Source organism: Saccostrea echinata, unplaced genomic scaffold (genome assembly GCF_033153115.1).
Source record: "Saccostrea echinata isolate AGI-Se365-2 ecotype Australia unplaced genomic scaffold, CSIRO_AGI_Sech_v1 ptg000047l, whole genome shotgun sequence".
NCBI classification, from domain to species: Eukaryota; Metazoa; Mollusca; class Bivalvia; order Ostreida; family Ostreidae; genus Saccostrea; species Saccostrea echinata.
This window is the reverse complement of record NW_026889796.1, coordinates 6,528,279-6,541,897: the sequence shown is the minus strand read 5'-3', so window position 1 is coordinate 6,541,897 and position 13,619 is coordinate 6,528,279. Positions and strand designations below refer to the sequence as shown.

At 33.2% G+C, this 13,619-nt stretch overlaps 1 protein-coding gene across 1 annotated transcript; it reads right to left on the bottom strand.

Annotated features, from left to right (window-relative positions):
- Positions 1-786: 786 nt before the first annotated feature.
- On the bottom strand, positions 787-5,163 carry LOC133202928 (uncharacterized). Its single transcript, XM_061338790.1, has 4 exons — positions 4,867-5,163; positions 2,790-2,883; positions 2,290-2,445; positions 787-1,022 (listed from the first exon to the last, which is right to left on the bottom strand). The coding sequence occupies exons 1-4, from the start codon at positions 5,161-5,163 to the stop codon at positions 787-789; spliced, it is 783 nt and encodes a 260-aa protein (XP_061194774.1).
- Between the last annotated feature and the right edge of the window lie 8,456 nt (positions 5,164-13,619).

Sequence of the window (13,619 nt, the reverse complement as noted above, 5' to 3'; positions counted from 1 at the left end):
CAGTATCATAGGCTGTGACATTCATAGTTTAGCAGTTGAGACGTCATAGCTTAGCAGTTGTGAGATTGAAAACATTGTAACACGGATTTTAGCAACATATCTGGGAAGAAATTGGCAGTTTTAGTCTTCATCAAGATGATTTAATTACTATCCCTATCTTATTACAGACCAGAAATTATTTTTTACTTACTTTGATATCCTTTCACACAGTGAGAGAATATCACTTTTATTCAATAAATAAATCACAGTAATTAGTAAATTTCACTGATGAAAATGTAATAATTAGAGTTTTTCAATGGGTCTTTTTAAAATACTCAAGATGGAATCTAGACAAGAAAAAATTATCTATTATCTTCCTGGAATTAAAGTCTCTTCCAATTTCCAAAGAAATGATAAACTATGTTAATAATCCCAACAAAAGGAATGAAATAAATCATGTATTAAAACAATGACAACAAAGAAAATAACTCACTCACATTTGTAAAATAACAGTGGATAAAAAAACTGAAACAACCAAAGTCGAACAATTTAACATTCACCATAACAAACCTCAAAAAGTACTCTTAGAAAAAAAAAATGAAAAAGAAATTCTTTTTTCTATCTGGAAGTAGAACCTATGCGGTAAAGAAAACATAATTATTCAGAGTCATAACAAATGGTATTGGAAATGTTTGATTGTACATTCTTACTTAGAGTTACTTTAATATCTCCTGTCTGAGTAAGAAAAAATCAAACAATGGACAAAAACACAGTGTAAACACTTGTTCTCAGACTCCAGTTTATATATTAAGGTCTACAATGGCCGCGGACAAGAATGACGACAGAGTCGAGGACGTAGCCATATTTCCATGTCTTGCTAGAGAAAAGGGCACACTTGGTATTGGACTGGGTGCTTTTAACAGCCAGACAGTTAGGGTCGGCTTTACAGAGTGAGTAGCATCCTCCACGGTCAGCTACAGTATGTGTAGATATCAGCTTACTGTCATCTCCCTCTGTGTACGTTCCAATTCCATACCAACAACCTGAAAAAAGTGAAATGTAGCTTTATATTTGTATTTCATTTAATCTTAGACTGTCAGAAAGTATTATTAGGTTCTACAGAGCTCAATGGAGTAGCATTCAATAGTGTGTGACGACGATATCAGATTTTTAAGACGTTCTTTTTCTCATTGATGGTTTTTATCAAGGGACAAGAATATAATCACTTGATAACCCCCCCCCCCCCCCCACCCACCCACCCATTGGATCTTTTTTTCACAAATGTCAATCTTCGGTTTGTTTGTTTGTATGTTGTTTAACGTCCCTCTCGAGAATTTTTCACTCATATGGAGATGCCACCATTTGCCGGTGGAAGAGCTGCAAATTTTGTTCTATACTCGGAACTTACGGCCATTGAGCAGTGAGGGATCTTTTTTCGTGCCAGCACCTACTGCCACACGGGACCTCGGTTTATACGGTCTCGTCCGAAGGACCGGTCTCTATGTCCCACACTGGGATTCGAACCCGCGACGTAAGGATCAACTCCTTACATCGCGACTCTACAGCAGACGCTCTAACCACTGCGCTACGCGGGCGACGTCAATCTTCGGTACATGAAAATACAATGTACTTTTATGTTGACTTGAGGTTCTTATACATTGCATTACAAACCATTTAAAGAGTTCTGATTCTTTGGTATTTTTATGCAATAAGAGTGATATGTCTTAAGGTCTAAAATAAAGTAAATTGAAATTTGCAGTTATTACTCGATTAGGAATAAATTCAAACATTCTTTATATGGCAACGGTAGATTTATTGAATACTTTATTTGCATGTATTTCCCCATCTAAGTAAGCAACAGTGATTTTTGTTTACCAATACTTTAAATACTTTATCATTTTTGAACAAATTTCCTGGGAGTATATGGCTGGTATCCTATGTTGAAAATGAAATACATAATTGTATATATTAAACTCAATAATTACAAATTTACATTAATTTTCTCCATCTCCAGAAAATATTTTCATTAGCGTAGAGATGGTCCTTAATGATAACTCGCTGTTCTGAAGTGAAAGGTCCTAATGATTTATTTCCCTCGTAATTAATTATACTTTACTCAAGCTTACGTTCTAGCAAGGTTGGATTGAAAAGACGCAATACTTAGTAGTTCCGGAAAAATAAAATAGAGTTGTTTTTTTAATTGACGGTACACAGAACACGACACACAACGCACAGTAATAATTAAACAGATTCGATCGATCAGAAAATTTCGCAAGAGCCTTTGTCTCTGTTGAACTAAAATATCTTGACCTTGGCAAATGGTTCTAGTGATTGTAGACATTTTCCATGTGGGTCCTTCTCCTTCTGGACAAATGGAACAGTTCCGCTGACCACTGGAAGGTTGGTATTCTCCCTCTGGACAAAGTGGACAGCCGCTACCATTGAAGAATGTTCCCATCGGACAGGCTGTAAATAATGAAACCGACATACAGAAAATATCGTTCAAGACTGAAGGAAGCAGTGTTTTCAAATTTTTTCATCTTTCCATACTTTCAAAAAAAAAAAAAAAAAAAAAAAAAAAAAAAAAAAAAAAAAACATGACGAAACAGTGATCTGTGCTCGTTACATTTTTTTAAACAAACAGTTCACAGATTTAGAAAATTTAAACCAAATTAAAGTTTAAGTTCGTCGAGGTCAACCCCCCCCCCCCAGATTGTCCCTTCACTTTTTGTTAGCAGGTTGGCCTGTTCCTGACAATCTTTTGAGGAAGGAATTCTAAGCGAAACCCACATCAAACAACCAAGACTTACCTGTCGGATCAAACTGGCAGGATGTTTTCCCAGATGACAATTCTAAACACGTTTTACCAACCGGACAGTTGACTGTTTTACATTTTCCAAGATCCTAGAAATATATTTTCAAAAAATCAAACTTAAGCAGAAAAAAAAATTCAAATTCTTTGAGAAACAGCTGGGTTGAAATTAGGGATTAAACATTTATCGATATTCATTTTTGCAATCTACTTTGAAAGGACTAATGACCCTCTGCTCTAAATTTCACAATTTTTTATATTATACTTTCATGTAAATTAGTTGAATCTGATTCGTCGAGAAACATTTGTTAAAAAACACTATTACCCGCTGAATAATGAAGCCACGCCCACCAGCGTAGCAACAGTAAACATTGCTTGACGACGGGTGTTATTCCAAAAAATATTGACTGCGCAGAATTCATGCGCGCAAGGTTCACTGTAATATGTATTTGTATAAAACATTCAGTATAATATAATAAATACTGCATGTAGTTGAGTGTAACATTGAAAATTTTCACCCCTCGAAAACCATTGTCAACCTCGGCTGCGCCTCGGTTGACAATGGTTTTCTTGGGGTGAAAATTTTCAATGTTACACTCAACTACATGCAGTATTTATATAATATACTTCCCAACATTGATTTTCATGAAAAATAGTATGAGGTATGAAGCGCTGCTGATTTTTATGTCAGACCATGATATGAAGAAATTTTAACATAGAGAATAGGAAGAGTAATGAATTATTATCACAAAATAAAATTAAAAATATGAGTTGTACATATGAAAATAATATTTAGTATCATACTTATAATTCATATTCACCGGATAGAACGCTACATTCGGGGTGGCGGTTATGCGTGACATCGGGTGGCAGCACCGAAGGGGAGAAAAGACCAACAAGGTGAGTAAACATAAAATTTTTCATACATAGAGAGCAACTACCAGGCAACCCTCAGAAGTTAAAAACGACATATAAAAGTGCTCCGTTTTCTCAAACACTCCTTCTCACTTTTTGGGGTATCAAAGTTTTCGACTTTTGACGTAAAATTCTGCATCAAAATTGACCCTCAGACGACGCCACCCCGGATGTAGCGTTCTATCCGGTGCAATTACGTCCATTAGCAAGAGTTATCTTTCTTATGAATTTTTTTTTTCAATGAAAAAAAAATGTAATACAAATAACAATTGTACAATTGGTACTTGATACATTAAAGCATTTTTCAATTTTTAAGGGTCTTAAAACTGGATTTAATTTTTTTTTCGTCAAACATAATAAAACAATTTGAAAAGTAAAAGAAAACAGAATTTGATATTTTCATCATATATCAGGTTTGATCGAATTGACCACTCAAAGGTCTCATGTATGAAACAATGGTCAAATACTAGCAAACTATGATATATAATAAGATTTTTGACTTGGAAAGTTATCTGTTTTATCAGAGGGTTGATGCATACTGTAAACCAACTATTATTCGCGTCATCTTTTATTCGCGAATCGTCAGTTTGAAATCAATCCGCGACAATTAATTTTTGCAAATGAGGAAACATTCTCTACAAAAACAAAGCAAAACAATTGTTTCGCGGTGATTAATATTCGCGAGTAAAATTAGTTCGCGAAACTCGCGAATATTTCTCGCACGCGAATAAATGTTGGTTTACAGTATTAATGTTGATGATCTACAATCACGAAATAGTCTATGTCATGGTTTTCAAAAGTAATTCAAATTGAAATGTCCATCATCTATGTTTGATCACATACAATATTTGAATTTTAATGGGCTACATGTATAATACATGTATAAAACAGGAGGACCTCGTGCGCTTTCCATATTCAAAACTGCGACTCCCAAACTTTCAAATTAAATCAAAAACTGCTTTTTTAAAATGTTGAAACATACGACAGTTTTGATGCATTATGTAATTAATGTTATATTCTATTTTTTTTATGAATCAAAGGAAATCAAATTCCTTAAAGTCGTGCATTTCTTGTACTCATGTACTTATCAATGCAACGAATAAAAAAAGAGAAAGAAAAGAAAAAGACACTTTTTTGGTCCCCATTAAGTGCCAACTTACTTCCGACCAGGTGTTTATTTCGCTGTAAGTAAATCCATCTTTTGCCTTCAGTTTGTCCGGAACAATAGCGGAGGTGGTGTCCAGGAGATTACAAAGCAGGTGTTTCTTCTGATAAGTAAAAGCAAGACACTGACCACTGCGTCTTATGCATTGTTTTGCACAACCTTTCAAGCCAATGATTTCATACGTAGCCAGGGCTGGAACGTCCAAAATTTTATTCTGTACCAAAATTCCAACGGCATTTATTTCACAAATTAACATGAAGAATGTGAAAATGGTTTCTGGAATTCTTGGCATTTTATGGGTTTTAAAGTTTACTTGCTCCTTCAACGGAAAAAATTGAAATGAAGTAATTACCGAGAAGAATGAAACATAAGAGATTCATGACTAATTAATATAGATTATCAAGATGAATAGACTAAAATCAATATTTTTACTTTTGTCAGTCTATTCCTTTTGACCAAGAAATCTGAACAAAAACTTGGAAATAAATTGAAAGATGGCTATTAAATTTGTATAATACAAGAAGTAATCGTTAATTATCGTATTCAAGTGCAAACAATTTTCAATCTACATGTAAATAAATAACTAATTGAGAGAAATCCATTATAATAATAGCAAATTTAATTACGAGAATTTGGACGTTTTAATTACAAAATAAATCATGAATTGTGCGAAAATAATCAATGTGTCATGTTGCAGGATTAATTTTAGACTGCCACTGCATATCTTCATCATCACGAAGAATATAACAAAACAGAAAGATCAAAATTGTAAATAACCACAGGGCCGTAGAACGCGGGTAGGGGTGGTTGGGGGGTTGGCCCCCTCTTTTTGGAGTATAGAACAACTGTATTTTGCTGTGATTTTCATATGTAAATTTTTATTTCGATGCTGTCCTTCCCCCCGACTCCACCTTTTGTTGATGTAAGATCGAAGACTGGCAAATTTCAGGATTTGTAAAGAAAGAAAAGAAAACGAAAAAGAAATGTACCAAAAAAAGTTGAGTAAGGTGATAGAGCCCCCCTCCTCCCTCCCGAGAAATAGGATTTTTGAATTTGAAAATTCTTTTTTTTTTTTGGGCTTGTCATATATTTTGGGGAGACCCCCGATTTAAAACCGTTGATACGGGTCTCTGAAGTATACAATATTTCTTCATTTTGGATGAGCGGGCTTAAGGCGGGATGGTCCCAGCTCTGAAAAAGAAATATAAGTCTCTCATTTAATAAACCACTTCCTGTGGACAATTTTCATACTCAGCAATAATTTCCACAAACCTTTGTCTTGTGTGATATACTGTATTTGCTTGATTTTTTAAAAAAAAAAGTCTATCTGTTAAAAAATGACTGAATTACAGAAACATATATCCATGTTAGCAAGCAGACGGTAGCACCTCCTTAAACTAGCTTGGATAACACTTATCAGGGGTTAAGTCCAATGTCTTATGGGTATCTATACATGTACCTTTCGAACTCAGAAAACATAGGCTTCTAAAATGTAAATTAAGTAGGGGGATATATTATGCTATAATGAAGCATTTCTTTGAGTGGAGGAATGGTGTTAATAACGATAATTGATTGTTGTTCTCGACATATTTTATAATTTGGTTTTTCCACCTCGTGACTCTGCCGTTTCATTAGATATTAATTTAAAGAAAATCGTACAACGTAACTATTGCTGGTTTTGTTATCATTTTCCAAGGGGTCATTTAAAATGATTGTTAAGGTATCATAGGAACATTAATTATTTTCAAAGCAATTAAAGAAACCCACACGTTATCAACGTAAAAGCACCCACAAATGAAGATGGGCGTACTTGGCATGTGATCTGCATGAATCAAGTGTTCGAAACATTTATAGTTTGAATGTCCACGATTGGGTCGGCTGACTACAGCTGGACAGACTTTTTATGTTGGAAACTGCGATCCTAAATTTGATTCTAGAAAGCAAAGTATATCATAGGTTACTAATTTTACAATATTTTACTTACTAATATTACCCCTATTTCATTGACGCAAGTAGTGCCAGTCTAAAAATTGTTTTTCCCTTAAAAAAAAAAAAACTCTGGGGATGTATACCGTGTGGAATGGATTGGTTTTAGGGCATAAAAGGAATGAATAGGGTTTAGGGAAAAAGTTATAATTCATATTATTGGAAAATTTTGCCTTTAATTAAATGCGTCATAGGAAGGGTGTAAAGAGGCCTTGTTTATATTATCAAGGGAAAAGTGAAATATGCAGGAAAGGTTGAACTACTGTGTCATATCAAGGCTTGCAGTCTATAGATGGATTCTTTAGATTTAGAAACATGTTTTTGTCTTAATTGAAACGAAAATCGCATTTTTTTAAAGATCAATTGATTCTAAATAAAATTGAAATAAATTTCACATGCGAAAAAGAAGAATGCATCTCAACAAAATAATGGATCATATTAAAGGAAATGAATGTCATAAATGACATCCGAAGAAATTCATTGTAAATGTACAGTGTAAAAGCTTCATTTTCTTTTATCTTCCTATCTGTTTGAAAATTTTAACGGCTACAATCTTACTGTTCTTGATGTTAAATTAAAGGTTATAATTTCTAAATATATTCAAGCGTAGCAGAAATTTTTTAAGGTTTTGACGACAGTACCCTAAAAGTTTATGTCGATCCGAGTTCTGGTTTGAAATTTAGAAATATATTCTACGTCGCAATTGTACTGAGAAGGGTTGGGGTGGAGGGAGGGGGTTATTTTGAAAGAAAGTAAGGTAAGTTGGTGGATACATGTACATGTATATATCAACTAACCGTTGAAAAAAAGTTGAATGTTTCTTTTACCGCAAGGTCAAAGTATATCAAATGTGATGGTCCTATGTTTTTATCAATGTCTTTAACTATTTCTTAAAGTTTACATTGATCTTACATCATTACTTTGATAAACTTTCATGAGGACATGTCAGGAGTTCCTTTACATATTTGCTTTCATGTTTCTACGACTCTTCTTGATGGAGGTTGGATCCTGTTATCAAAAGTATTGAGAATTTTTTATCAAGTATATTTTTGGAATGTAGACACATAGCTTAATTAGAAATCAAAACCAAAAATGGGGGTCAATGCGGTTCTTTCGGCGCTACGGAGCATTTAATATGACCTTTTTGCACTGTATTTACGTCTAACACACAAATCAATTTTTCAAAGTTTTCCCTCATATTTTTTATTCAAATAAATTATGGGAACACATACAGTCTTTTTTTCATCTTGGATAGTCTCTTTAAAATTTGTGACAACAAAAAAAAAAAATTCAAAATATTCGCATAGTCAATTATTTGACCTTTTTGCCTCAAAAAATGTCATTTTTCTGGCATTAAAATTTAACAAGCAATAAAATCATTTGAAAGTAATGACATTTTTCTGAGTTCAAGCAGAATAGTTAATGTTCTTGTTTATTCAGAAAATAAAATTAAAAGTGGGGGTCTGTAATGTTAACTTTTAGATATAACTAAAATAGTGCTAATTTTTAGCCTAAAATGGGCTATTTTTTCCCCAGGACTTTCACAATATATTCTTATATTTGTCCAATATAATGACAGAATTCATGACGGTTAATTTAATATATTTACATTTCCAAGTATTTTTCCTTAAGATTCTTTGCAAATTAAAAGATTGTTCATTTTCTCATGAACTACCATGAGATGAGCATGAATATCTCTATTGTTACGTCATAATACCGTACTTGACGTCAAAACTATAGTGCAAACGGTTTTGTTTCAAAATGACAGTTGAATGGTGTAACTTGTGGAAACTCATCAAAACAATAATGTAAATATAAGAAATGAATTTCATTTTTGAAAATTCATGAGGTACATGAACTACAACGCTTCACGCCGGCATATTTATTATGAAGCGCTAACGCGCTTCATGAAATATGCCGGCGTGAAGCTTCGTAGTTCATGTCCTCATGAATCTTCAAAAATGAAATTCATTTCTTAAATATTATTTAGGACCAGCATAAAACATTTCACTGCTCAGTATAACTTTGTGTGCAGGCAGCTGCATGTAAAAATAGGAATTCAAACATTACAATACTGTAAATATTTCGAATGAGAATAATTGATCATTTTCTTCTATAAAACCCTCAGCCACAAAATATAGTTCCTAACTTAATGCTTTCAGTATGGAATTTAATCATGGGGTTTTAATTGAATATAGTTAAATTAGCATTGCAGAATCCAAATTTATAATAAGAACTAAAACATTAAACAGAATTTTTAGATAGAGGTCTACACAAAAATCTGCCCAAAAGCTCAGGAACGAACCTCGTTAAGAGGTTTCAGACGCTAACGTTAGAAGAGCGTGAATTGAACATCTTCTGAGATCATTCAAAAGCTAGACCAAAAAGAATTTCTTCCCATGTAAAGCATTGCAATGTATCTAATTAAATAAATATTGATGCAAAAAATGCAATTATGACAGTTACCACTATAGAATCATTTGTCTACATGTTTGGTGCTCGATTATATTTGCAGTACTATGCATGTACATGTATGTGCAGATACATGTATATGCGTGTGCCTTTATTGCCTGAATGAAGCAGAAGATATAATTTAAATTAACCCACCACCACCCTCTAGAAATCTCAAATGTATACTTATCTCTCAAATACTTAGCTGTATTTTTGTAAAATTTGCATAAGGCAACTCTGGATGTACTCATATGGTCTCCCTTTAAACGACGTAAGTACAACGATCATTGAAATGAAGCCAATAGTGATGCAACTGCTCGGCGACGGGGATGGCGTAGGTTCATCTTGCAAAACAAATGTCAGAAATGTGATCTTTCAATAATAAATTAGATCTTCAAACAAATAAAAATATTAATGTGGAAGTTTATATCTATTCTCAATTGTTGAGATGTATTGAATTCTCTCTCTCTCTCTCTCTCTGACATCATTCTATTAACTTTTGCCTTTCTCTTAGAACTGTAAATTATTAATATTATTTGTTCTAGAATGAATATGAGAAGTCTCAGGAGAACTCCCTCTAAGTGATATATTATTATAATTTTTACTTGGCTTTGCTTTGATTGTAATGTAGTGAAATATCTGGATTTAAAATTATTTACGCATGAAAGTGAAACTGCAAGCTTTTTGTTAAGATGCTTTCGAATTGGCATTACTTTCTATTCATTCCGATGCATCGAAAATAAATTAAAAACATTAATTAAAAGAAAACTTTTAGATGGGTCTTTTTTCAATTAATCTTCTTAACTGGTAAAGTATTGCAATTAATCTTCATGCAAAAATGCAACGAAAATCATCTAAGGAGTCGGTAATAGTTGTCACGCTTTCGATTGATAGCGGTGAACGGTTACTGATCACGTGATGAATAGAGTTCACTTCACAAAACATTTACTTTTCAAAGACTGCAACAATGACCCTGTAAGAAATTCGTCACAACAGAAAAAAATCGGGATTTTTTTTTGTATGTGTAGAGTTTAACTGCACTGAACATGACTGTGCATTGTTTTCTCGCACCTTTGCAATATCTATATTTTAATTCCTGCAAAAAAATGCATTGTCAAACATTGTAAAGAATAAGTTTTCTTTTGATCCTAGCTAGACAATCAAGTCATTCACACTTGTGATTTATACTGGTAATATATTATTTTGAAGAAAGGAAAATATCTTAAGATTAAAATGTCTGAGATTTAGTAAAAATAAGTATTGTCAATATGTGAAACTTCGAATAAGTACGACTATGAAATTGATAAAGGTTGTACAGGTTGCATTTGCAGTACTATGCATGTATGTGCAGATACTAGTACACGTACATGCGTGTGCCTTTATTTCCTCAATGAAGCAAAGGATATAATTACACCCACCTTCACCCTCTAGAAATCTCAAATTTATACTTATCCCTCAAATGCTTAGCTGTATTTTTGTGAATCTTGCATAAGGTAACTCTGGATGTACTCAAATGATCTCCCTTGGAACGACGTAATACGTTTTGATATTGAAATGATGCAAGGGCTCAGTGACGGGGATGACGCAAGTTTATCTTGCAAAACTAATGTTGTTTTTTAAAGACTACAGAAATTACCTTATATTAAACCTTCAGAACAGGTAGAGATAAGGTACTTTATTCTTGGTGAAAACAATAATTCTGTAAGAGATTTACGGCTGTTAATGCATTTCAATTTTCACAAATACCACATTGTCAGTAAAGGTACATGTAAACAAAACAATTGTTATGGGGAAAAATACATTTTTTCGGAACATTTAAGCAGAAATTTGATTTTTCAATAATAAGTCAGGTCAGTTCTTCAAACAGTTCAAAAATAATGTGGAAGTTTATAAATTGTGAATAGTTGGGGTATATATTGAATTTTTTTTTTCTCTCTCTCTCTCTCCCTGATTTAATTCTTTAAATTTTACCTTATACCAAACAAATAAGGAAATATGTGTGCAAAAATTAAAATAATTTGTTTTAGAATGAGTATGACAAAACTCAAGTGATATTCCTTTGAATGACGCACAAGTATCATATGCATGCCGTATTTGAGTCTTGGAATCCCAAGATTTTTTCTTGGCTTTGGTTTGTATCTAATGTAGTCAAATATTTGGATTTAAAAAATTAATTATTTACGCAGGAATAATGTTAACAAGTGAAATGACAAGCTTTTTGTTGAAATGTTGTCCAGTGTTCTTGAATTTCATTTAGCTGTTTAATTCGATACGTCCAAAATAAAATTTAAAAAGAAATTTAAAAAAAAGGGGGGGTGAGGTGGAGAATAACAAATTAGCTATCTTGAAAGCTCAACATCATGAAAGCATAATAATTTATCATGTTGAAGGAAATGAATGCCATAAATGTGATCCAAAGAAATTCCTTGTAAAAGTTTTTTTTCTTAAAATATCTGTGTATTTGTTCAGATATTTTCACCGCTGCCGAACTTAATTATTCTTCTTGACGTTATAAAGATTATAGTTATAATTTCTAGATACATAAAGCAATGAAACATTGTAGAAAGTTTAATAAGCTAGATCTTGAGGACAGTACCTTTTTTTTTTTTTTTTTTTTTTTTTTTCCATCCGAGTTGTGGTTTGAATTTTAGAGGCAATTGCAAGTTGAGAAGGGGTGGGTTGTAGGTTGAAAGACAATAAAAGTAAGTTGATAGATACAGTCATGTATAAAACAACTAACCGTTATGGAGAAAAAACCGAATGTTATTTTGACCCGATGGTCAAATGCCAAGGTCATATGCTCATATCATTGTCATCAACCATTTCTTTAACTTTACATGACTTCGGTCAACTTTCATGATGAGAGGTCAAGAGTTCCTTTACAGATACTTTTATGTTTTCGTTTACATTATAAGTTTTAGACGTTGACGAAGAAGGCCGAAGAACTTCAGTTCCACCTCTCAAAGCTGTATCGAATCACTCCAAGGGGAATATCGGTGGCTATAGCGTTAGGCCTAATTGCATTTTTATTGAGTTCATCCCAATATTTTGAATATAGTTAGTTCTTTTGTCTCTCCTAAATCGAACAGAAAACTTAATCTTCTTTTATACTTAGGGTCGTTGATCGGATTGATAACGTCATGTATAGAGATGTATCCGTTTTTGTCCGATGATTAGTTTTTAAAGTGAACTAGCTGCAAAGTAAATATGGCGACGACAGTATTAAGACTTCGGGAGATCGTTCCGATTTTGTGGTGTACAGGCTGTGAGATCAACATGTCAGGTGTATATCTGAGAATTTTCTGATTAATTATTTTCATTTCTGATCATGCATTTTTATTTTGCATGCTTTGTTTATGCAAAGTGTCCTAAAATTGAACGCCAGCTAAACTATGCCAACGTCCTTCAACTTGTGTAGAAAGCGCTGATACTAAAACAAGTCCCACGGAGAAAATAAGTCCCACACGAGTCCTACGTGAGTCCCACAGCAAAGGAGCTAATAAATACATATAATAAAGGTTTACTTTGAAAGAATATGATATTTATTTGATCATCTATCAAACAAAATCTGATAAAAGGTACTTTGGTGTGATAAAAAGACGATTGTAACTAGCTGCAATAATGTAGCCCTCTCCGATTTTTTTTAATCTGATATTTTCTGGAGAGGGCTACAATTCCACTGCATCTCCGTAATGGTGCAAATATATTTTTTAGATACGGGCGACTGCAGGCAAAATAAATTGTTTTTGCATTCAACTTACTTCGAATAAGACGGAATTTTTATTCACTATCAACATCATAGCCCTTTATGAGCGAAAACCAAGTAAAATAAATCTGCGTGTTTACCAGTCGTTCTCTTCAGCAGCCATGACAGTTCTCGCGTGATGTACAGAGACTTGCGCTTGAATTTTAGAATCACTAGATAAAGTAAATGTCGGTGTTAATAAATGTTTGTATGGTATGATATCACTAAACATCGATAAATAAATGCATTCCATGTGATTTTTTTTTCATAAACAGTGATATTTATGCTTAAAATAAGGGAAATCCTAAACGATCCGCTCCCCTAGATCCCGATTTCTCATTGGTTGTCCCAAAATAAAATCGATCAAGGTCAGTAAACATGGCGGATAAATTCAAGTTGTGATGTTGACATACACGAAAAATAACCGATATACGGCTTGTTCTGTATATTTTTGGATCAATTCATGTCTTGCATAACTACATTTTATGAGTTCAGGTAAGATATGTTAATAAAATACCCACTTACTGATAATTTGAGCCGAAATCTGTGCGGTAGTGAATCACTCC